The 23936-nt window shown below is 49.4% G+C and overlaps 1 protein-coding gene across 1 annotated transcript in view; it reads right to left on the minus strand.

The window, feature by feature from the left end:
* ADARB2 (adenosine deaminase RNA specific B2 (inactive)) overlaps positions 1 to 23936 on the minus strand; it is a 485894-nt gene that overhangs the window by 58543 nt on the left and 403415 nt on the right. Inside the window, exons 5-6 of the mRNA XM_012466970.2 lie at positions 6651 to 6819; positions 4252 to 4403 (exon numbers count right to left, since the gene is read on the minus strand). Of these exons, the coding sequence (XP_012322393.1) occupies positions 4252 to 4403; positions 6651 to 6819 (321 nt within the window). The remainder of the gene's footprint in view (positions 1 to 4251; positions 4404 to 6650; positions 6820 to 23936) is intronic.

Here is a 23936-nt window from a genome sequence, read left to right on the forward strand (position 1 = left end):
AACCCCTTTCTACGAAGCCAGAAAGGCGACAAATGCCCAGTCTGAGCAGATGATTTAAGGAGTTCAAATCTGGTGGCTCAAAACCTGACCTGTGCTCAGAAAACTGCAGAGCCTTGGACCCCTCTCTGCCCCAAATGCATCAGAATCTCGGCCAGAGTGCATGTGGGGAGCTGCATTGGTAAACACTGCCCTGGGACCCTGATAGATAAGCCAGGGATGGAAACAGCAAACTTGAATGCCTTCCAAAGCTCCAGGCAACACAGCTCCCAAAATACCTGAGACCAATTGGCATTGATACCATGTCTAAGGTCTCCAGGAATGGGGAATTTATGATCTAGCTAGACAAATGTTTTTGAGGGGAAAAATAAAATGGGGACATCTAGAATTTCTCAAGCCACATGCACCCTAGGGAAGTGGGGCTTGATGGCAACTCCAGGGCCCTTGTGTTGTGTCTAAAACTTGAAACCCCTGAGCCTGGGCCTCAGGTGGTTGGGGCTCCAGAAACTCCTGGTCCTGCTAAGCTGTTGGAACAGGTTGCTGCTGGGAGGCAGCTGCTCAACAGCCACTGGGGAGTCAGAAGTGTGCTCCTAGAAACTCCACATCAGACTTGCTTCTCTTCTGGGCCTTTGGTTACATGACACTTACTGTAATGATTATTTAAACTTATCTACAGAACTGTTTTCTTATGCTTTACTCTGTGTTCATTTTTGAAGGAAGGGGGAACAATCTAGGGCACCAAACTTCTCTTTGACATAGTCACATCACAGTTATGTTGACAGATCCTGATGCTTTGGATACCTGTTGTGTGCCTGTGTGTGTACATGTGCTTCTGTGTGTGTACATGTGATTATGCATGTGTATACACGCACGTACGTTTGCATGTGCACATGTGCTCATGTACGTGTGCATGTGCTCTTGTGAACATGTGATTATGCATGTGTTTATGCATGTGCTTATGTATGTTTGTGTGCACATGTGCTTCTGTGTGTGTGCATATGCTTTTGTATGTGTGTTTAAGTGTACCTATGTGCTTATGCATGTGTATGTATTTGTGTATGTGTGGGTACATGTGTGTGAGAGAGAGAAGTCTGGCACAGTTGCTAGAGAGGTTAACAGGCATGGCCCCTGTGGAGATGCACAGTTCGATGCAATGGAGGAGTGAGGGAGCAATGAGCTGAAGTGACCAGGACCAAGCACTGTGCTGCTGAGAGGACACAGGACAGGTCCAGAAGGGGCCAGAGGCAGAGAGCACTCGAGAAGACTGAGACCTCCTCCGTCGGTTTCAGATGAGCTCCTTTGGCCCTGAGTGAATGTCTCAGTGAAGGAACTGAGTGCTCTGCATTCTGTGGCCTCTGCATTTGTGAGAATGACATCATGGCCTTCAGGGTTTTCCTGGTTTCCTGGGTTTCTTTTGCGGGTGTTGGCCTCTGAATTGGAGGGGCAGTGCCACTGGGTTTCTGCAGGGTTAATCCATAGGAGGGAGGTGGTGCCAGCCAAAGGCCTCTGTGAACAGTGATAACTAGAGGCATCCAGCTCCCGCCACCAGCCTTTCCTTCGGGGGCTTGTCACCATTGACTCTGCTTTTGGCTAGCCCTGGAGGGGCTCACAGCAAAAGCCTGGCCACTTGCATCCCCTTATCCATGGCCCAACCCTCTTTAAAGGGTAACAAGGAAACACACCGCCTGAGTTAGCAACGTGGAGACCCCTGCCCCTTATCGTAAAGGAGTTTAATGCATCTCTCTGCAGGGGAAATGGCAGGAGTTGTTCCTGAGGGTCTCTGCCTTCCACAGGGGGTTTGAAGGATGCAGAGCCAGCTCTCTGAAGGCTCCTTCCAAGCAGAGAACAGCAGGCACTTGGGCTCTCCTGCCTTTACTGAGTGACTCTGGCAGATGAGTCCCTGTTAGAAAGTGGCCAAGTGCCTTCCTTCTCCACGCTCCCCAGACGAGAGCGGAAACACGGCACCAGCCCAACATAGAGGCAAGCACAGGCAGGAGTTTCTCAATTTTGCCTGGCATATTTGCTGCAAAAATGAAAGAAAAATGCTTTATTTTTTCTCCTACCAGCACCTGTCACTTCTTAAAAGCACCATGAAATAAAACACATCTGTGTCTGGAAGTGAACCCCAGGGTGCCTCAGAGAATATATTTGTTTTTCTAAACCACAGACACTGCAGTTGGAACTGAGGGCTGGCTGGAGAGGCTGCAGTTAGTGATCGATGTACAGAGACGTGGGAGGCCCAATGAGCTAGAACTGTCCCCTGGGGAGACCATAGGGTCTCTGGCGTGGACAAGGCTCCTGCCGTTCTCATTTGGCCCTCTCCCGACTCCCACCAGGGACACATTAGCCAAGGAAGAAGCTGGATGAATTAGCGCTAGCCCCAAACATTTGGCGAGACTTCTCCTCTCGAGTCTGAGGGCGCCTAGCTGGGTCTTTATGATGCCAACCCTTTCAAGAAGAATGGAAAGAGAATTCCCAGTGGCTGTCCAACGGACTAGATTTCACAGTTTTATAGGGTGAGTCGGTATCACGTAGCTCTGGCTCACTGAATCTGGCTGGTGAGAAGCTACTCCTGGCGGTTTTTCTGTCTCTCTGCTCCTGAGCCGGCCTAGTGGTGGGGGATGCTCTGTGTCATCTGGTGGGGCCGCACTGGGCCCCCTTCCCTCTGGGGACAGCTGTGTCTACTCCTCAGGTGCACAGGCTGCCCCTGCCTCTCTCCCTCCTGCAGGCTGTTCCTGTAAAAGTCGCTGATGTGGAACCGGCTTCCTTTTCTTCATTCCCAGTTTGACAGGATTCTCCCATCTCATTTCCAAAGGGTGTGGAAATGCCACCTGAATCCATTTACAGAGAACCCTCTCCAGCCATTTCCCAAGGAGAAAGCAGTGGGGCTAGAGGGAAGCCCGCAAATAGGAGGAGGAATTTTTCTGGGCCAGCATCCGATCTGAGGGCTGGTGAATCAGGCTAAGCTCATGTGGGATTAAAAACACTATTTCTCCATCCCATCTGAGGCCTGGAGAATCAAGCTAAGCTCATGTGGGATTAAAAACACCTTTACCCCACATCTTCTTATCTTTGGTGGAGGCTGCATGACAAGCCTGGGACACAGCAGGGCTCTAAAAAAAACACTTATTTTTCTTTATCTTGGTAATTAAAACACCATGTAGCCTTTCACTGGGGGGAAGTCAGGCCAAAGCCAAGCCTAAGTAGTAGTGTGCTGTCCACGTATGTCCAGCAGAGATTTCCTCCTGTATCAGGATTGGACCCCTCATCATACACATAGATTTAACTTCATTGCCTGCACTGAAAGACCTGCCTGGGACAGGCAGTGTGTGGTATGTGTGTAGTATATGTGGTGTGTGTGGTATGTTTACAGTATATGTGGTATGTGTCTGGTGTATGTGGTATATGTGTGGTGTTTGTGTATGTGTGTGGTGTGTATAGTGTGTGTGGTATGTGTGTGGTGTGTGTGGCATGTGTGGTATGTGTGTACAGTGTATATGGCACGGGTCTGGTGTATGTGGCATATACACATGCATGTGTGACATGTGCAGACAGCACTAAGCAATAGGATTTCATCATTAAAATGAGAGGAATTTGCCTGCAGCACCTTTTCTCTCATCATGGAAATGCTGATGTCAAGGGTGGCATCAAGGCAGAGCCACACCCTGCCCTCTGACCCTGGCATTCACAGTGTCACTGCCCTTTGCTGGTGGAGAGGACAGAGGGGTGGAGGCCGTGTGGATGCATTCTGTCCTACATCCACCGATAAACACTCACAGGGTGGGTTTGCAATGGAACTTCACAGTTCACCTGGGGAGACCTCTTTGCAGAGAATCACTCATCCCTGGTTTGGTTACAAAAGCTAAGCTTTTTCTCCCCATCACTGTGAGCGAGGCAAGCAGAGCCAGTCTGAATTTGTTCCCAGCCTGCCTAACTCACTGGTCTTCTCTTCATTCCATTTTCCTGGCCTGGGACACAGGGATTGTATGAATTATTAAAACAAAGCAGAGAACTATGGCAATTAGGTAGCTAATTTTAGGCCTCAGACTACTTTTCTGCCAATCACCTGAGCATTTCAGAATAAGATTTTGAAGGCATGGTTATCCCAATAATTGCAGACACAATCCCCTTCCAGCACCGAAGGGCCAGGGCACACAGTGCCCCCAGAGTGGGCTGGGAAAGCCCAGGACAGAGTCCCGGGTAGAGCGAGCTGGGGCCTGTCGGCCTATAGGAGGTAAAAGTGTTGTCTCTTACGGTCTGTGGTGATCTCGTAGGGGGAGTGGAGTCTCGCGTCTCCGCAGGGGGAGGTGCTCACATAAAGATGGAAGAGGATGTTTTCCCGCAGCCGGTAGCCGCCTTCTTTTAACCGCATGAAGATTGATCGCTCCGAGTCCTCACGCCGCGTGCTAGGGTCACAAAGAAGTTTGGGTTCATTTATTACAAACCAAACCAGAAACATTTCAACCAGCTGAACGCTTGGGTCCTATTTTGTAGAGCTGTTCCCTAAGTTTTTTTTTTTTTTTTTTCGTTTTTTTGAGACGAAGTCTTGTTCTGTTGCCCAGGCTGGAGTGCAGTGGCATGATCTTGGCTCACTGCAACTCCACCTCCTGAGTTCAAGCAATTCTTCTGCCTTAAGCATCAAGCAATACTCAGCCTCCCTAGTAGCTGGGATTACAGAAGTGCACCACCACGCCTGGCTAATTTTTGTATTTTTAGAGGAGATGGGGTTTCACCATGTTGGCCAGGCTGGTCTCAAACTCCTGACCTCAGGTGATTTGCCCACCTCAGCTGCCCAAAGTGCCAGGACTGCAGGTGTGGGCCACCGCGCCCGGCCCCCAAGTTTTCTCTCCTTCATACCCCATAGCGTCTTTACCCTTGCACCGGCAATGAAACCACATGAATGTGAACATGACTGGCAGAAACCCTGCCTTCTTGCCCCCCTCGACGTTCACCTGTCAGAATTATTATTATTATTTTTTAAAGATAGGTCTTGCTCTGTTGCTGCCCAGGCTGGAGCGCACAGTGTGATCACAGCTCAATGCAGCCTTGGCTTCCCGGGCTCTAGTGATTCTCCTGCCTCAGCCTCCCAAGTAGCTGGGACTACAGGTGCATACCACCATGCCAGACTAATTTATTTACTTTTTTTTTTTTGTAGAGACAGGGTCTTGCTATGTTGCCCAGGATGGTCTGGAACTCCTGGGCTCAAGTGATCTGCTTGCTTGAGGCTCCAAAAGTGCTGGAATTACAGGTGTGAGCCACCAAGACTTTTTTCTTTTTTTGAGATGGAGTTTTGCTCTTGTCACCCAGGCTGGAGTGCAGTGGTGCAATCTTGGCTCACTGCAACCTCTGCCTCCCAGGTTCAAGCGATTCTCCCGTTTCAGCCTCCTGAGTAGCTGGCATTACAGATGCCTACCACTATGCCCGGCTAATCTTTACATTTTTAGTAGAGATGGGGTTTTGCCATGTTGGCCAGGCTGGTCTTGAACTCCTGACCTCAGGCGATCCACCCGCCTTAGCCCTGCAAAGACCTGGGATTACAGACGTGAGCCACCGTGCCCGGCCCCACCATGATCTTTTCCCGAGCCATTTTTTCCATTGCTGTTAACCACATCTGTCTGTCTATAGAGGTGTGATTCTGGGGATTTGCCAGTGCTGCTCATGGCCATACCTCACAGTGGACTATGGGTTTGATGTGGCCTAAGTGGGCAGTTGGTGTCTGATCAGGAGGAGGAAAGGAGCTTTAGGAAGCCCAGGCTCAGTCACCAGCACAGGTAGACGTAGAGAGCCATGGGGAAACGGGCTTTCCTTCTGCATCCGGCCATGACCCAGGTGGGGCGGGAGAAGTCCCAGCCTCTCTCTGATGGGGAAGGATTCAGCCTGTTGCAAAGCCCCCAACAGCCGCAAAGTTCAACCAGAGCGGGCCGTGAACAAGGCGCCTGCGTTTCCTCTCTCGGTGTTTGCTCTCCTGCCTCCCGGCTGGCTAATCTCTACCGGTCTTGCTGTTTTTGCACGTTCTACCCGGTGGGTGGGGGATTGGGTTCTGTGGGGCCCTGTGATCACACAGGCGACAGAACAGGCATCTTCTCTGCAGGAAGCGCTTGAAGCGTCCACCAACCTTCCTACCTCTGTGCCTGCGCTCCTCCTATGCCCACCGCCCCGCACGGCCCCAGCTGCCTCCCCCAGGACCCTTGGCAAACGTGTCGCAGGCCTGGGCCCCAGCGCAGAGCCTGTCAGCTACGCGGCCGCCCTGGACCCGCCCCCCTGTGCCGGTTCCCATGCAGGGCAGGTGATGGGTGCACCTGTCTGTGGACCACCTCCAAATGTCGGCACAGCGCCAGGCCTGTAACCAGCTCCTGGTAAGTATTGGCCCCGTTGCCTTCTCTGACACAAAAAAGAGTGAGGGATCTTGGAGTGTGTCCCAGCTCTCGGGGTAAGGAGGAAGCCTGTAATCTCAGCATCTTCCCAGCCCGCACGATGGCTCTGCTGGTGTGCCAGGGATGCCTCCAGTCTGAATTAAAAGGGATGCTTCCTGGCCCACCCTGTGCTGGGAGAGACGGAAGTGTGTTCTGAGCTAGGAATGGGACCCCCTCTGCTCCCTGGCAGCCCCCAGCCGCGGTGTCTGCCCGCCCCGGAGCCCGTCCCCAGCCGCTCACCTCAGGTGCAGCTCCAGTTGCGTGTAGAGGAAGTGCAGGAACGCCCGCCGGGCCACGACCTCCGCGTGGCAGTCGTTCACCACCAGCCCCTGGTCACTGAGGTGCTCGCCGCTGATGCACTTGGTCCCCGAGGACAGGACCACCACCTGCGCCTGCCGCGCGTCCAAGCCTGGGGACACAGACAGCGTCAGAGCAGCACGGCCCACGGCCACTGGAGGTCGGGCCTCTCCCTCCTCCTTCGTCTTTTCAGGGTCTCACCGCAGCAGTTTCTCTGGGTTAGGAACCCTTGGAAACACTGCGTTTTGAGAGCTGGGAAGGGAGGCCGTCACGGGCGACCGCCCGCCCGAGGGATTCCCGTCCGCTCCATGGCGGGCTGAGGCAGCGCTCAGGGTGCCTCCCGTTACCCTGAAGCTTGTGTGTGCTCCTTCGGCACCACAGGAGCAGAGTCTGGAGGTCAAACTTGGTACCAGGCCCCCTGTGAGTGGGAGCAGTGCGGGCTGCGGCTTCCTGCCCCATCTCTGACTGCCCGTGGCCCCGGGCTTCCTGCCCCGCCTCTGAGCGCCCGTGGCCCTGCCCCGCCTCTGAGCGCCCGTGGCCCTGCCCCGCCTCTGAGCGCCCGTGGCCCTGCCCCGCCTCTGAGCGCCCGTGGCCCTGCCCCGCCTCTGAGCGCCCGTGGCCCCGGGCTTCCTGCCCCGCCTCTGAGCGCCCGTGGCCCCGGGCTTCCTGCCCCGCCTCTGAGCGCCCGTGGCCCCGGGCTTCCTGCCCCGCCTCTGAGCGCCCGTGGCCCCGGGCTTGCTGCCTTGCCTCACCGCCCCTGTGGCCTGGGCTTCCTCCTCCCTCTGACCGCCCCTGTGGCCCCAGCTTCTGGCCCCGGCTTCCTGCCCTGCCTCTGACAGCCCCTGTGGCCCGGCTTCCTGCCTCGCCTTTGACCGCCCCTGTGGCCCAGCTTCCTGCCTCACATCTTACCGCCCCAGTGGCCCCGGCTTCCGGCCCCGGCTTCCTGCCTCACCGCCCCTGTGGCCTGGCTTCCGGCCCTGACTTCCTGCCTCACCGCCCCTGTGGCCCGGCTTCCGGCCCTGGCTTCCTGCCTCACCGCCCCTGTGGCCCGGCTTCCTGCCTCGCCTCTGACCGCCCCTGTGGCCCGGCCTCCTGCCTCACCTCTGACCGCCTCTGCAAGTTTCCCTCTCCCACAACAGGATCGTCGCAGGACAGGAGCTGATGAACCCTTCACACTGACACAGAAAGGAGGCTGGATGTGTCATGATTTGCTTTTCACAGGATGATGTTCATTTTAACCATAGTCAAAGGAACCCCACCCACAAAAATGATACTCCCTTCAAGGACAGAAAACAAAACAAACCTCAAAAACAATCCCCAACTTAATGTCCTTAAAGTATAATATCCATCATTTTAAGGAGAAGCTGGAAGATCACAAGCCACTCTAACGGGTCTGTGTGGATGTGTATTTTCTCTTCACTTAGATGGTGAATTCCTTGAGGACACAAGCCAGAATTTCCACCAAACACTCCAAGCAGGGGCTCCCTAGGGAGTCCGTGTCATTAGGCAGGTCACTATTGCTGATCCAATAACAAATCCATTGTCCAGGCCATTCGGCTGGAGGCGGTGGGTGTGTTGTGGGCGCCTAGGAGCCTTGGAATGTGACAGCTGCCCATCGGGCCCAGATCCCATGCCATGTGAGGGCAGCACAGGCTCGTAAGCTGCTGACTGCAGTCACCTCCACGGAGTTACCTGGTAAATACATGTCTGGACCATTTCGTGGAAGAGGTGACACGCAAATTAATGTCCCGCCAGAAGCAGACCTCCCATTTTAAATAAAATCGACTTTCCCACCACAAACAGCATTGGGCATGTTGTGAGCACTTTACTCACGCTTTTTCCTCTGATGTGACTTTTTCTCCTGTGAGCATTTAGTTCTTCAGCCTCGAGGGCATCTGCCCTCTCCAGCCCGAACCGTGGGTATTTCTTTGAAAGATAAAAGGGAGGCGTCAGCAGCTGTCAGTGAGCGCCAGGGAGAATGTGGGGTGGAGTGGGTGGGACCCAGCGCTGGGGAAGGGCCCCGCAGAGGCCGAGCGTGCCCTTTCCCCTGGCTCTGCAGCCAGGCTCTGTCCGTCCAGTCTCCTTCCTTGCAGGCAAAGCTGTCCAGCATGGCCCCCGCCTCCTGCTCGTGTCCACCACTGTCCCTGCTCATCTCAGCTTCTCCCGGCTTCTCCCCTATTTCTGTGCCCAAAGAGAATGCCGTGGTCCTGATCCTGTGGTCTACGCACTGCCCCCTCCTGGCGGGACTGGACTGCCCGTGAGCTCAGGAAATGTCGGGACCTCCCCACGCCGGCTGCTTTCATCAAAGTAGGACACAACCAGCCCCCTGAGTTCCTTCCCTAGGAAAGTTCATGAGCAGCCGCCCCGTCCCAGGCCCAGGCATCCTCCTCTCTCAGCCATTCTGGGGGTTGGGGGTGCTGCCTCCCAGCGGGGGTCTCAGGAGCAGATGGGACCAGGATCTAAGGCTACAGGGAGGCGGGGTGGGCGGCTGCCACTGACCCTGCCAGGGGAGGGGCCGCGTGTCACTCAGGCAGTGACAGGCGGACTGTGGAGAAATGGCTCATGAGGACGCCATCGCGATGGAGAAATCCCTCCGCAGTTCCAGCTTCATGGAAGCAGGTATTCAGAGAATCGGGAAACAAGCTGATAATGATTTCCTGACGAGTTTCAGTGTTCATGGTCCGTGTGCATACAGTCTCTGGTGGAAACACACAACTCTTTGGGAATAGGTGCTGTGGCCTGTGAGGCCCCAGCCTGCTCCTCCTCTTTGGGTTCTGTGGAAATTGGAGCTGTAGAAAAAAGCAAGTGCTTTCTCTTCACCCCTCATTAATTCCCAGCTCTGTTTGGCTCCAGGCTCTGCCACACTCAGCACAATTATGAGGCCCAAGAAGTGCATTGTTTGCATATTTAGCTTTCATTAATCCCACTCCTGTGGTCAGCACCCTGCTCCCGACATGGCAGACAGGAAGCCTGGACTTAGGGAGGTGAGGAAGTCAGAATCGCCCACAACAGGATACATTGTATGGTAAATGTCCCCGAAGTGCTGTGTCACCAGCATGAGAGAGGGAGAGGGAGGGAGGAGAAGGAGAGGGATGGACTCACACTGGGAGCTTCTGCACAGGTGGTGGGAAGAGGCGTCCTAGGCAGAGTGGGCATGGCGGCCAGAGGCAGCGATGGGAAAGGGCACAGGTGTATTCTGTGGGACAGTGAACTTACTTTGGAACCCGTCGGAGATGTGTGGGACAGTGGTGCACTAAGCTTCAAAGGCAGGTGGAAACTAGTCACAGAAGCCTGGAGTACAACCCTGAAGACACCAGCTCTTCACCAACGGACAGTGGGATCAGTGAAAGGGCCAGCAGTCCTGTCGCCCATGAGCGAGTGTTGAGTTGCACAGGAGGAGAGAAGGGGCCAGGACACTGGGCAGGGGGCCAGGACACTGGGCAGGTGGCCCGGCCTGGACACTGCATGGGAGGGCTTAGGAAGCGCCCTTGGGAGTGGGCTGGCAGGAGGGACCCAGAGAGCAAAGCAAGCACTGGATCCACGGGATTCGGGAAATTTATGGAGAGGTTGAGGGAGAGGCAGAAGCCAGAAGATGTGCTTGAGTATCACACAGTTCAAATGAGAAATAGGAAGATTTTAATGAAGAACGGCCGAATTCAAGGCTGACCAATTTAATATGGGGGAAAGGAAAGGATGGACATCGTTATCCCTCCCCTTGAGCCACAAGGGCGATCAGCATCAGGCAGCACACTGAGGTAGAAGATAGAGCTCGGCAGCCATCAAACACAGCGAGCAAAAAGGCATCAAAAACAGAAACTGCACCAGGCAGCATTCAGATAAACACGCTTTCCTTAACGCCCCATCACAGGGGCCAGCCAGCGCGAGGGTAACGTCACCACGGCGGGGCCACAGGCAGCTGGAAGCGGCTGAAATCCATGGAGAGAAATGGGTCCTTAGTTTATGGGCATCACCCTCCAGGTACAAACCAGTGGCATTTGGGGCAGTGTGGACCCTGCACAGAAGTGTCTGATGTTCTCCTTTTCCAGTGCTCTGGTTCCCCACACGGAGACCCTTGATTGCTGGGGTTGGGGTGAGGCCATGCCAAGCTGTATGGACACCAAAAATGCTCTGCACTCAATGAGCAATGCTTTGCATAAAAACGTGCCTGAAGCCAGGCCATCGTGCAGCAGATGCTGGGTTGGGGATGCTCCGGAAGGGGCTTATTGAATCAGGAAGACAGGAAGGGGTGAGGGGAGGCTGTGCTGAGGTCCAGTCTCTGGCTGACCCAGCAGGAAGCTCTAGAGTATAAGGCAAGGGTGTGTGATGTGTCAGTTACAAGCTGTGGGTGCTCCGGGTGTGCAGGCTTCCACTGGCCAGGGCCATTCTCAGGAGGAGGCTGCAGCCGTGGGCTGCTCCTGGCCAGCACTCGGAGTAGCTGGGGACGATCAGGAGCCCAGGACAGGGCAGCTGTGGTGCCAACAACATGTACTCCAATCCTTCCAGTGATGCTGTTAAGCCGATAAAATGCAAGTTTCTACAGAAGCATCATTCCATAGAGAGTGACTACTGGTGATCTCTTTTCTTATAAATGGCTGTTGAGAGTAAAACTACTACTCTGTAAGACAACATGAGAAGTAGTCACAGAAAATATAAGCCTACTAATTTCTGTAGAATAAGTAGAAAACCCCACAAAAGAGCAGGGTTACTACACTCTCGCCAAAGCACCACACACAGTTAGTTTTGTAGAATTCGACAGAACCTTTAAATAGCAGACAGTTTCAAGGTTATTTTGGGTGCTCAGAGCATAAGACAAGAGAAGCCTTATCTTTGTCTTTTAAGACTGTTATCATAGAATGCCTACATTATCGTCACCTCCCCCTGACTGAGGCTACACAACAAAGAAAACAACAGAGGGCCCTCAGTTATCAATGTTCAAAAATTCTCTACAAAATGCTAACCATCAAGTAGCAGAGGAAAAGAACACTACAGTACATCGCTGCAAGGTGGGCTTATTTCTGAAATGTCAAAATGTATTACATTAAAAAATTAAGGCCAGGCACAGTGGTTCACAGCTGTAATCCTGGCACTTTGGGAGGCTGAGGCCAGTGGATTGCTTATGCCCAGGAGTCTGAGATCAGTCTGGGCAACATAACCAGACCCCAAGTCTACAAAAAATACAAAAGGTAGCTGGGCATGGAGGTGTGTGCCTGTAGTCCCAGCTACTCCAGAGACTGTAGTGGGAGGATCACGTGGGCCCTGGAGCCAGAGCTTGCAGTGAGCCAAGATTGCGCCACTCCTCTCCAGCCTGAGTAACAGAGCAAGACCCTGTCTCAAAAAGGAATTTAAATGCAATACAAAAATAATCATTATCATAGACCCTGATAAGGCATCTGACAAAATACAACAATTGCTTTTGATAAAACATTCAGTTTTTATCAAAACTCAACTCTATCAAGTGGAACAGAGGGATTTCCCCCCAATATTATTTTATGCACACACACACACACACACACACACACACACACACACACACACAGACACAGTATCACGTTCTATGGGGAAGCGTTACAGGCATTTCTACAACCACTCAGGAACATCTGCTGAAGCCATTGACCAGCACAACAAGAGAAAGAAATTATCACTGTGGTAATTGGAGAGGGGCAGGTAACACTGTCTGAATGTACCATAATTCTGTGTCTGGAAACCTCCAGAGAATCCAGTTGACATGCTGCTAGAAACAATATGAGCGTTCAATATGGTGAAAGGTTCCAAGTTAATATACAGAAATCAATAACTTTCACATAGACACACAGCAGCTAGAGAGACACTGTAAAGGAAAAATGACTCCATTTATAATGGCAGCAAACAAGGTAATAGGAATAAGCTTAACAAGAAATGACCAAGGACTTTAGTGAATAAAACTTCAAAATACTATTGGAGGACACAACAAAATTTAAACAAACAGAAAGACATGCCACATTTTTGGATAGGAGGTTTAACATAATGAATCCTTTCTAAATTCATTTATAAAGTTAACAGAATTCCCAAAGAAACAGCAATAGTGCTTTATTTTGGGCAAGCCACCTGGTTAGAAGTATAATTTTGTTTTGTTTTGGCATTGCTAGGGTCTGGGTATGGTTTATTTGTAGCCAAAACTCGTGTTGAGATTTGATCTTTGGTGTGGTGGTGTTGTGGGGGGTGGAACCTGGTGGGAGGTGTTTGGGTCATGGGGTGAATTCCTTATGAAGGGCTTGGTGCTGTTCTCAAAGCAGTGAGTTCTTGCTCTAGCAAGATGGATTAGTCTTCAAGAAAACGGGTTAGTTCCCATAAGAATGGGCTGTTATGAAGCCATTACGCCCCTCTTGTTTTCTCTTTGCAAGTGTCTGCTTTCCCCTTGACCTTCTCCGTCATGTTATGATGCAGAAGAAAAGCACTCACCAGAAGCCACTTCCATGCCCTTAAACTTCCCAGCCTGCAGAACTGTGAGCTAAGTAAACCACTATGCTTTTTTAAATAAAGTGCCCAGTCTCATGTATTCTGTTAAGCAACACAAAATGAACCAAGATAGCTGTTTGTTTTTAACTGGGCAAGCTGATTCTAAAAGGAAACCCAGAAAATTCTGAAGAAGAAGACTAATGCTGCAGACAAGCCCTAGCGTATATCAAGCAGGTTATAGAGGCTCCATGCCAGGTCACTGTGGGGATGGGGTGTGAAGTGAAACAGGTGGAACAAAGTGGGGAGTCCGGATATTGACCCAACACCTATAGGAATCTGGTATAGGACAAAGGTAATCACATCTCAAAACACTGTGGCAGAGAGAGACTATTCAATTAATGGTATCTAACAACTGAAGCATCATCTGAGAAATAAAATTGCATCTTTATCTGACACCATGTACCAGGATAAATTCCAAATCGATCAATATTTAGATGTAAAAAATGAAGAACGATGTTTGAATATTTACGGCATCTTTATCCATAATTGCCAAAACTTGGAAACAACCAAGATATCTTTGAGCGCGTGAATGGATAAGCCATGGTACACCCAGACAATGCAATATTACTTGGCACTAAAAATAAACCAGTTATCAAGCCCTGAAAAGACATGGAGGAAAGTTAAATAAAAGTTAAGTAAAAGAAGCCAATCTGAAAAGGCTACATATTGTATGATTCCAACTATAGGACATTCTGGAAAAGGCAAAACTACGGAGAGTAAAAAGGTCAGTGGTTGCAAGGGGTTGAGGGGAGGAAGGGAAGAATAGATAGAGCAGAGAGGATTTTTAGGGCAGTAAAACTACTCTGTGTGATGCTACAGCAGTGGATCCATGTCATTACACACTTGTCCAAACCCATAGAATGTACAACATCATGAGTGAAGCCTAACATAAACAATGGATGTTGGGTGATTAAAGAAATAAAGATGTATATATCATAAAGAAAATAAGAGATAATGTATAAACTTGGTGGGCACTATGGCTTAAATGTGGTGTTTTCTCCAACATTTATATTGAAACTTAATCCTCATTGTGGTGGTATCAAAAGGTCGTGCATTTAGGAGGTGATTAGGCGATGAGGGCTCCACCTTCACAAATGGATTAATGCCCATATAAAACAGGCTTCAGAGAGAGTCCAGCCCTTTTTTGCCCTCCATCCCATCTGCCATGTGAGAATACAGTATTCCTCCCCTCCAGATGATGCAGCAACAAGGCGCCATCCTGGAGGGAGAGTACAGCCCTCTCCAGACACCAAACCTGCTGATGTCTGGATCTTGGACTTCCCAGCCCCCAGAACTGTGAGCAATGAACTTCTGTTATTTATAAATTGCTCCATCTGAGGTATTTTGTTGCAGCAGCACAAATGGATGAAGACACTGGGCCTCTCCCCAGCACATCACCTATCTCTAGACAATCTCTGCAAATGGGCTTTTATTTATTTAATTGAGACTAAGTCATTCTTAGCCTGTTCCAACTTTTGAAGGTACATTTCTTATACTACATTTGCTTTTGAAGGAAAAGCATCACTAAATTTCTAAGAAGAAAATTGAAAGTAAAATATACCAAATAGCATCAAAGAAATGCATTTCAAAATCACAGAAAATAGAGAGAGAAAGGAATAATTTGGACTGTCCCAAGGATGTTGTGTGTAATTAATTCTGACTCCCTGTTTCCTGAACTGTGCCCACTGAATTTAATGACTCAGTAACAGGGTTTCCACATCTTCCCTTGGGAAAGACTCCTCCACAGTTTATCAGTGCTCAGTGTTAGGAAAGCTTCTTCAATGTCCAGGCTAACTTATCTGTACAATTTCAGTCCACCTCCCTGGCTTTATATTTAAAGCTCCCAGGCTCCTTGTGGTTGGTATTCTCTGAATACTCACAGGGAATATCATAATCTGCCTGCAACCCTACTTCTAGTCATTATTTGGCCAAAGTCTATGTTTTATTTTCAATCTTTTTCCACAAGCCACTTTTCTTCTCTTCTGGTGTTTCTGCTTCCATTCTCGATATTTCCTCTAATTAGTTCGAAATCAGGTAGATTTTAAAATGTCTGGCTTCGGTACGTCTTGTCTGTTAGGGACATTATTGGACAGAGACTGAAAAGAAAGTTTTGTGTTTAATGGGAGATTTTTCTTCCACTAGGGTCTTGATTTATGGCTTTCTTCAGGAATCAGAAAACACCAGTGTCCCCTGGGCTTTTATTCTTGAAACATTTCAAAGGCACTGATTTGGGGATGAAAGTAAGTTATGTGTAAATGTTTTGTGCACTCCTCTACGAATGACAACACATCTGGGGAATATCAGGTAACAAAGCATTGTAGGCAGAGTTTAACAGGCTCTAGAGCACAGGTAGCCCTGTTTCTCTGCTTACTGGAGACTTTGGGCAAGAATTTAACTGTGTTCAGTTGTCTTGTTTGGAAAACGTTTTTAAAGATTAAAGAAAATAATGTGAAATCCTTAACATGTGCCTGATACACAGCAAAAATGCCACCATCTCTAGCTATTATGATGCATATATTTCTATTTTCCTGTAATCATAGTTGTTTCTCCATCTGCAACCAGGATGTTTCTGTGACTTCCCTTGCCAGAATGACATAAAAAACCACGTGTTCCATTATTACTTCTATTGACTATGAATGACATGTTCTTCCAATGAGAACAAGAGGACTGGTGTGGGACAGCTGAAAGAAAAGACACACTCAAGAACACCTTACACTAAATCTGACCACAGCACTGGGCCATGGGCCACATAACAATTCCAGGATGAGTACTCACTTGCCTTAAAGTGTCAAGGGCATATTTTAATCTATTTCAATTTGTTTATCCAACTATTCATTCAATAGGCATTAAACACCCAACTTATTCGAGGGAATGGGGATGAAAAACCATGCAGTCCCAAAGCTCCTTTCACAGCACATACTCATAGACAGGGAGAAGGCAGCATGGCAGGATGTCATGAACTCACTGTGATTGGGCTACATCAGCTGTGGGGACGCCTTCTCAGAGGATGGGGCAACCATGGATGTCAAAGCCAGTGTTATAAGAGGGAGAAAGAAGGGACCTGTGTCCTGCACTAGAAGGTGTGTAGCCACTGGCCAGGTAATGAAGGCAGAGTGGCTGAAGAGTGGAAGCAGCCTGCATGAAGACATGGAGCGTGGGAGGGCGGCTCTGTGGTTAGGATGCAGTGGATCTGTGGTTGGGATGAGGCGGGCTCTGTGAATAGGATGAGGTGGGCTCTGTGGGTAGGATGGGGTGGGCTCTGTGGTTAGGATGCAGTGGATCTGTGGTTGGGATGAGGTGGGCTCTGTGGTTAGGATGCAGTGGATCTGTGATTAGGATGAGGTGGGCTCTGTGGGTAGGATGCAGTGGATCTGTGGGTAGGATGCAGTGGATCTGTGAATAGGATGAGGTGGGCTCTGTGGGTAGGATGCAGTGGATCTGTGAATAGGATGAGTTGGGCTCTGTGGGTAGGATGGGGTGGGCTCTGTGATTAGGATGAGTTGGGCTCTGTGGGTAGGATGAGTTGGGCTCTGTGGGTAGGATGAGGTGGGCTCTGTGGGTAGGATGGGGTGGGCTCTGTGGGTAGGATGAGTTGGGCTCTGTGGGTAGGATGGGGTGGGCTCTGTGAATAGGATGAGGTGGGCTCTGTGGGTAGGATGCAGTGGATCTGTGAATAGGATGAGGTGGGCTCTGTGGGTAGGATGGGGTGGGCTCTGTGAATAGGATGTGGTGGGCTCTGTGGATAGGATGAGGTGGGCTCTGTGGATAGGATGAGGTGGGCTCTGTGGATAGGATGGGGTGGGCTCTGTGGATAGGATGAGTTGGGCTCTGTGGGTAGGATGGGGTGGGCTCTGTGGATAGGATGAGGTGGGCTCTGTGGATAGGATGAGGTGGGCTCTGTGGATAGGATGAGGTGGGCTCTGTGGGTAGGATGAGTTGGGCTCTGTGGGTAGGATGGGGTGGGCTATGTGAATAGGATGTGGTGGGCTCTGTGGATAGGATGAGGTGGGCTCTGTGGATAGGATGAGGTGGGCTCTGTGGGTAGGATGAGTTGGGCTCTGTGGGTAGGATGAGTTGGGCTCTGTGGATAGGATGAGGTGGGCTCTGTGGGTAGGATGAGTTGGGCTCTGTGGGTAGGATGGGGTGGGCTATGTGAATAGGATGTGGTGGGCTCTGTGGATAGGATGAGGTGGACTCTGTGGGTAGGATGAGTTGGGCTCTGTGGGTAGGATGAGTTGGGCTCTGTGGATAGGATGGGGTGGGCTCTGTGGATAGGATGGGGTGGGCTCTGTGGGTAGGATGGGGTGGGCTCTGCAGTTAGGGTGTGGTGGCTCTGTGGTCAGGATACAGTGGGCTCTGTGGTCAGGATGTGGTGGGCTCTGTGGTTAGGATGGGGTGGACCTGTGTGATTACCGGTGTAGAACTCCAGTGCCTGTGGGGCAGTAGTAGTTTCTGGAGGGTGTCCTATTGTCTGGGTGACATCACCCAAATTGTCTACCTTCTTCCCGGGTACTCCTGTGTGGAGATGATGGGTAGAAGCCTTGTCCACCATGTTGCCTTCACCAGAACTGGGAGAATCACTCTCTGTATAAAAGATGTCAAGCAAGTTTTCGCCATTCTTTCTTATACTGTGTGATTAGAGGAATCTTTTGGTCACTGTAAAACTCAGAGATGTGGCTCCAGCCTCCTATCAACCAAGAACCCCAAAACTATTGAGTGAGTATCTCCTAGTGAGGATCCTGAAAATCTGTATTTAGACAGTGTTTTCAGGTTATTCTTATGGCCAGGTGAATTTGGGGAGCACAAATATGGAAAAAAGCAGATGCAGAATATTAATTTTCTCACCTGGCTGTGTGATGTCATTGGATGCAGTTTGGGAACAGGTACTCTTAACTGAAGCAGATTCTTTGGTTTAGCAATCTGAATGAGAAACCATTGAATCAAGAGGCAGTTTCTCTTGAGAGTTGCGCACATATGGTGCGCAGTAGATTCAGAGGCATCTACAAACAAACCTCACTCTGTGGGCATCGCAGATGAGTGGTCCCCATTTGCTCTACCTGAGCTTCGAAGGATGCTGGGCAACTGATTAGTGAATCCCAAATGCTAACTCTGTCCAACTGTGTGAACACACCATGAAAGCCAGGGTTTCTTAGCCTCAGCACTTAGTTGTCAGGATAAGCACAATAATCATGTACTCATTAATTTCCTTAAAAAATGCCCCCAGAGGGCATGCCAGCCTCCCTCTCAGGTGCTGAGACTGCCAGTCATGCTGGGCCTCAGTCCCGGTGATGAAGTAAGCAGGGTCAGTGCTCTGAGCTCCTCATGGGGCCAAAACATGAGGAAGTATTTGGACCCAGGAATGTCAGAAATGAGTAAGTCTGTTGTTTTAACACTCATTCTTTTTCCTTTTAAAATGGGTGGTGATTGCTTTGTAGACACAGATTCACATGTTGCTCTGATGGGAAATGAGGCAGTCACTGGACCCGGGTGCCACGTCACGTAGCTTGTCCTCCTCAGTGTGGCTGATGCTCGTGAGCCTTCTATGCCAGCACATGTGAGCACTGGGTCTACACACTAACCAAACATGCTGCTTACTCCACATAACATACAACATGGCAAAGGCACTGACAGAACTCAGAAACTATGCCAGGCTGACGCCGGCTGCTATCCACCTGTGCTGTGGCCCCCACTACAACCCAAAGAGGGTCAGCCCGTGGACAGAGGTCCACATGTAAAAGATGTCAAGCAAGTTTTGGCTGTTCTTTCTTATACTGTGTGATTAGAGGAATCTTTTGGTCACTGTTAAAATCACAGATGTGGCTCCAGCCTCCTGTGCTGTGGCTCCCATGACAACCCAAAGACAGCACATGAACAGATGTCCACATGTGAAAGACATCAAGTCAGCTGGTCAACAGTCTCTGTTGTTCCCCAGCAGGGAATGGAACTTCTCCAAACCCGATGGCTGCAGGCGAGGTTAGAGGCGAGAGGGAGGAAACTCAGGAGACAGTGACCTTCCTGTGGGCCTCGGGTGGGGAGCCGGCTGCATGTTTCGCTAGACAGAGTGACCCAGTGAGAGTGAAGGGATCCGTCCCGCAACATGTCACACGTGTGTCTGTGACTCATAGTGAGTCAAACACACTACAGCCCCATCAGAGGGCAGAAGCTGGACATTGACACAGGCGGCCTCCAGGCAAGCAAGCACATTGACAACTGTGGTCAGCCCTGGGACTTAATGGTGTTTACATCACAATGGCACAGCTGGCACATTCTCCTACTGAATTAACTTGACTTCTCCAAAGAATACTTTTGGGGCACGAGAATGGATAGGCAGATGCAGCAGTATTTGCTGCTGCACAGACCTCTCCACACTCGTCCCAGCACAGTGCTCAACTTGGGGTATTGCCCAATATTACAGCTCAGTAATGAAGAGGGACTTGAGGCTCCAGGAGACATGAGCAGGCATTGTGGATGCCTGAACCAACGCTGGTTCTTGAGCATCCAGCTCCAAGCCGTCCTCCCTCACTGGCTCTGCTGTGGAGACTAAGACGCAAAACTCTCTCTTTCCAACTCTCCCTGCTACTTCCCACACAGCTGAGTGGCCAGCAGCAAAATCCTGGCCAAAAGAAGTCTGAGGGATGGAACACGTCCTCCTCCTGCCCTGATGGGGTCTGGAAGTGTGACGTGCAGCAGCGGGCAGGATGAGGGGAGGCCAAGGGCCTACAGATCCTGAAACCACAGGGGCCTGAATGGCGCCTGCCACCACTGTCTGGCACATGGGCTACTGCTGGTTATCAAGACAATAAAAAGGTGGTTGTTTGGAACACTGCTATCAGCTCACTTCCTGCAGTCAGCGGTGTTCCTAGTGGATAAAACCTCAAAATGCACCGAACTATTGGTAGGACACCACATACATCAAAAGATGGGGCCAGGCGAGCTTATGAGAAGGTTATTAGTTACGTTCCTCAACATCAACACTGCGAGGGTTTCACTGGGTATAATTATGGTAATTTCACATTTAGTAAATATATTCAATGCCCTCCTCCTACCCCCAAGAAAGAGGCAGAATGACAATCAACGCTTTGCAATTAATAGATTGAAAAGTCTATTTATCTCCTCATTTGCATTGGGCCGAGCAAGCTCTTCGCCCCATTAGTAACTCATTCTTTTATATCAAAGGAACAAATAGGAAACACCTGGTCTGATCGATGAACGGTCTCTTCCTTTTCCCACTGAGGATGGCTGACAAGGTCTCCTCACTGGCGCTAAAACCAGAAATAATGAGAGCGTGAAGCCAGTGCTCATAAATAATTCATGGCCTAAATATCCTAAGTGACAGTGCTTTCTTCATCTGTAAGCAACCACTTGATATGCTCATTTTTGTTCTGTTTTTAAGAAGATCATATTTGAATCAGCTCAGAGAGGAGCTTTGTTCAGGCCCTGTGAGCTCCACGCCCTCTCTGCTGACCTCCAACACTTTTCTTCTTTTCTTGACTAGTGTGAGTTCCCCTGGGCTCAAATCTGGCTGGCTAGTTAGAGCACTCATCCTTGAGTAATGACCCAATGACATAGGCGGGCACTGACTTAAGGTGGGGAAGCCACCCCAAACCCACCATCACTCATAGCTTCATGCTCTCCTCCCCTTCTCTGCCCTCCACAGACCTTGTCAATGACTGGCTCCTCCCTGAGCCACTGGACACCAGGATGGCCCCAAAGCTGAGAGTGCTTTCCTCCATGGGGAGCTCCTCCTCAGCCCAAGACCCTGCCTCCCTTCCTTTTCATTGTCAGCCCTCAGGAATCACATGCCCACCCCCTCTCTAACCTAGGAGGCTGCCTCCATGCACACCTCTTCCTGTCATCAGTGTGGTGAAGCTGCTGCAGGGGCTGGGTCCAGAGTGCTGTGCAGGGAGGACTTCAAAAGTCCAACGCAGCAGAAGGAGACACAGACACAGGGTGTGCAATGAGGGTACGTGTGAAAGAGAGGTGGGGGGGAGAGGAAAGCTTGGTTCTAATAGCATAGGGTAGGAAGCCGGCAGTCCTCAATTTTGCTATGTGAAGTCATGAGATCCCGGGTTTCCTTGGTGTGAATTACCCCAGATTCCAACGTGGATGTGTCTGGAACAGCACCACAGACGCCTCCAGTGTTTCCACAGGGCAGCCTTTTCAATATCACCTAATGCAGATGGACACATCTTGAAAATTTAAATATGGGGTCCACTGGGGAACGAGGGAGTGTAAACCATGACCCAAGTGCATGCATTTGAAAGTCCACACATACTGCAGAGGGTTACAGCTTCACTTAGTTTCACATTTGTTCACTAATTAGCCCAAAGCCTTCAGAATATCTTTATTATATCTTCAGCCACATAGTGGGGCCCTGTCGATAATGACTAACTCCGGCTCACAAATAATGCACAGTCATTTCTCGAAGCTTCTTTCTTCCTTCTCCCTCCCTTTCCTCTCTCTCTTTCTCTCTTTTTCTCTCTCTCTCCTTCCCTAACTCTCTCTTTCTTTCTTGCTCTCTTTCCTAAGTGTGCTTAACCAGAGTGTGGTTAGGGTAAACATAAGAATATTTTAGCTTGTTGTATAATAGGATAATGTGGCTTTACACACCCCCAAACAGTGCCTGGCACACAGGTAAACACTGGATGCTAGCGTCCCTTATTTTTTCACCAACAAACTTAGTGTTATGTTTCCATTAAAAAAAGACTCACAGTCGAAGAGACCAGAATAAACATGAGTTTAGTTGTGTTGCCTTGAGATACAATACAGTGTTGGATTTTCTTTTCTCGGTGAAGCCTTTTGGACAATTAGCTTGAAGATAGAATTGAATGCTCAGTTATGAGTTAATAATCAGAAAATTGCAGAAGTATGCAAACAGCTTTGATTGGACCTTGAGAAAGTGTAGCAAAAATATTTCTCCTTCCCTTTCTCATGCATTTCCAGCTACACATTTCCTTACTTGGGATAAATGAAGGCATACGCTGAGGCCAGAGCTGCCAGTCCTCTCCTTAGTTAATTCAGCTTTGAGGGTTTTCACTGGTACCCTGTGAATTATTCCAGGCTAACCTAGTGAAATGAGCCGTGAGTGGGATTCGGGTGGAATAAATGTCTAGTCAGTGACGGATTTTCTTTTTCTCTCCATTTTGAGGAGGGATGGTTAGTATAAATGTGTCAGCATTCACACTGCACAAGGGTCAGCATCGGTGTAGTGAAATCTGTCCTGCATCTTATAGTTTAAACCTAACGTTTAAACCAAAGATTTAAAATCAATTGCCCGTCAGTGTTCCTTATTGTACTCAGCCGTTGGCCTCCATGAATCTTAATGTGCCTGAACAGACCCACAGAGACACAGCATCAGCTTCACATTTCTCCGTATCCACTCAGCAATCATTAAGATCAATTCCTTGAAATCCAGATGATAATTCGCCATCTTTTATCGCAGCATGAGGTTTCTGTTTAGGGTTTTTCGTCCAGTTCATTTGTTTCAGCTGATCTTCCTCATGCCCGACTGGATGCAAATAAAAAGACCTTGCTTTTAATTTTAAGATCCAAGTGACTGCCAGTCATTCAGGGGAGAAAACGGAAGGAAAGAGTTTTGAAAAATTGGGGGAATAAACTCTGCTTCTCCTAGGTCCTTGTGAAGATGAACTTATACAAATGCTCTTTGTATGATGGAAAGAGAAGTTTTTAACTGTATTTAAACTGTCATGCTTTCTAAAGTGCAAACGGCAAGATTATGTTTGATTACCAGCTTTATCTAGTACAACACAATAACACGATTCTTTATTCAAGCCGAAAGCGTGGCATGGACATTACAGACATATTTCTTTACCTTATGTGCTCTTTTTAGGTTCAAAGGCAAACATATGCAGCAAAACATATTCTACATTTCAAAACTTGGAAAACTTATGCTCCATCGTGGAATTGATTGGCACTTTCGTATTTTCCCTAATAAGACAGGTCAGATCACTTCACTCAGAAGGGTTTCCTTGTTGTTCTAGGCTGTTTTTACAAAGTTCAACTTTACCAGGCTGTTTTCAAGAAATGCGTGTTTTTCCAGGGCAGTTATAAGTCCAAGAAATTTGTGGATTGATTAAAGCTCCACCTTAGTTTAAATGGGAAATAATATTTATTAAAGCCATAATTTCAAAATATGTCTTGTAGGCTAGACAAGCAAAAGTTTAAACATGAAACCCTAAAAATACACTCTAGAAACTCCTTTTTTTTAGTTGTTTACTTAATAAACCTAGAAAAGTAATTCCCATAAAGAAGTAATGCATGGTCACCACCAGGCTTGATGCCTTGATGCCTGCTTCCAACGGGAACCTGCAGCCACGAAGGATAAAGGACCAGCGGCTCCACCTTCCTGCCAGGACGTCAGGAAAGCCACTTGGTCTCTTGATCTTGGGGTCTGCGTTTCCTAAAGCATTAATAAAAATTCTGGCCTTCCCCACTTCTCGGGTTATGTCAATCAAACCGATGAGTGTATGTAAAAATGCTGTCAAAATTGTAAATCTGCATATCAAATGCAAGGCATCACTATCAACAGTCCCTTTAAGAATCACTCTCATGAAACACTAGTGTTTCTAAATAAAGCAGTACTCTGACAGCTTGGCTAATAGGTGCTGTCCGGGGTTCAAGAGGATGGGGAGAACACTTGCTTCTGCTTTTCCAGTGAAACGAGAGGATCTGGAAGGGAACAAAGCTGAACTATGGCGTGACTAAGTGGGACCC

Source organism: Aotus nancymaae, unplaced genomic scaffold, assembly GCF_030222135.1.
Source record: "Aotus nancymaae isolate 86718 unplaced genomic scaffold, 86718_ANA_hifiasm-v0.15.2.pri h1tg000173l, whole genome shotgun sequence".
Lineage (NCBI taxonomy): Eukaryota > Metazoa > Chordata > Mammalia > Primates > Aotidae > Aotus > Aotus nancymaae.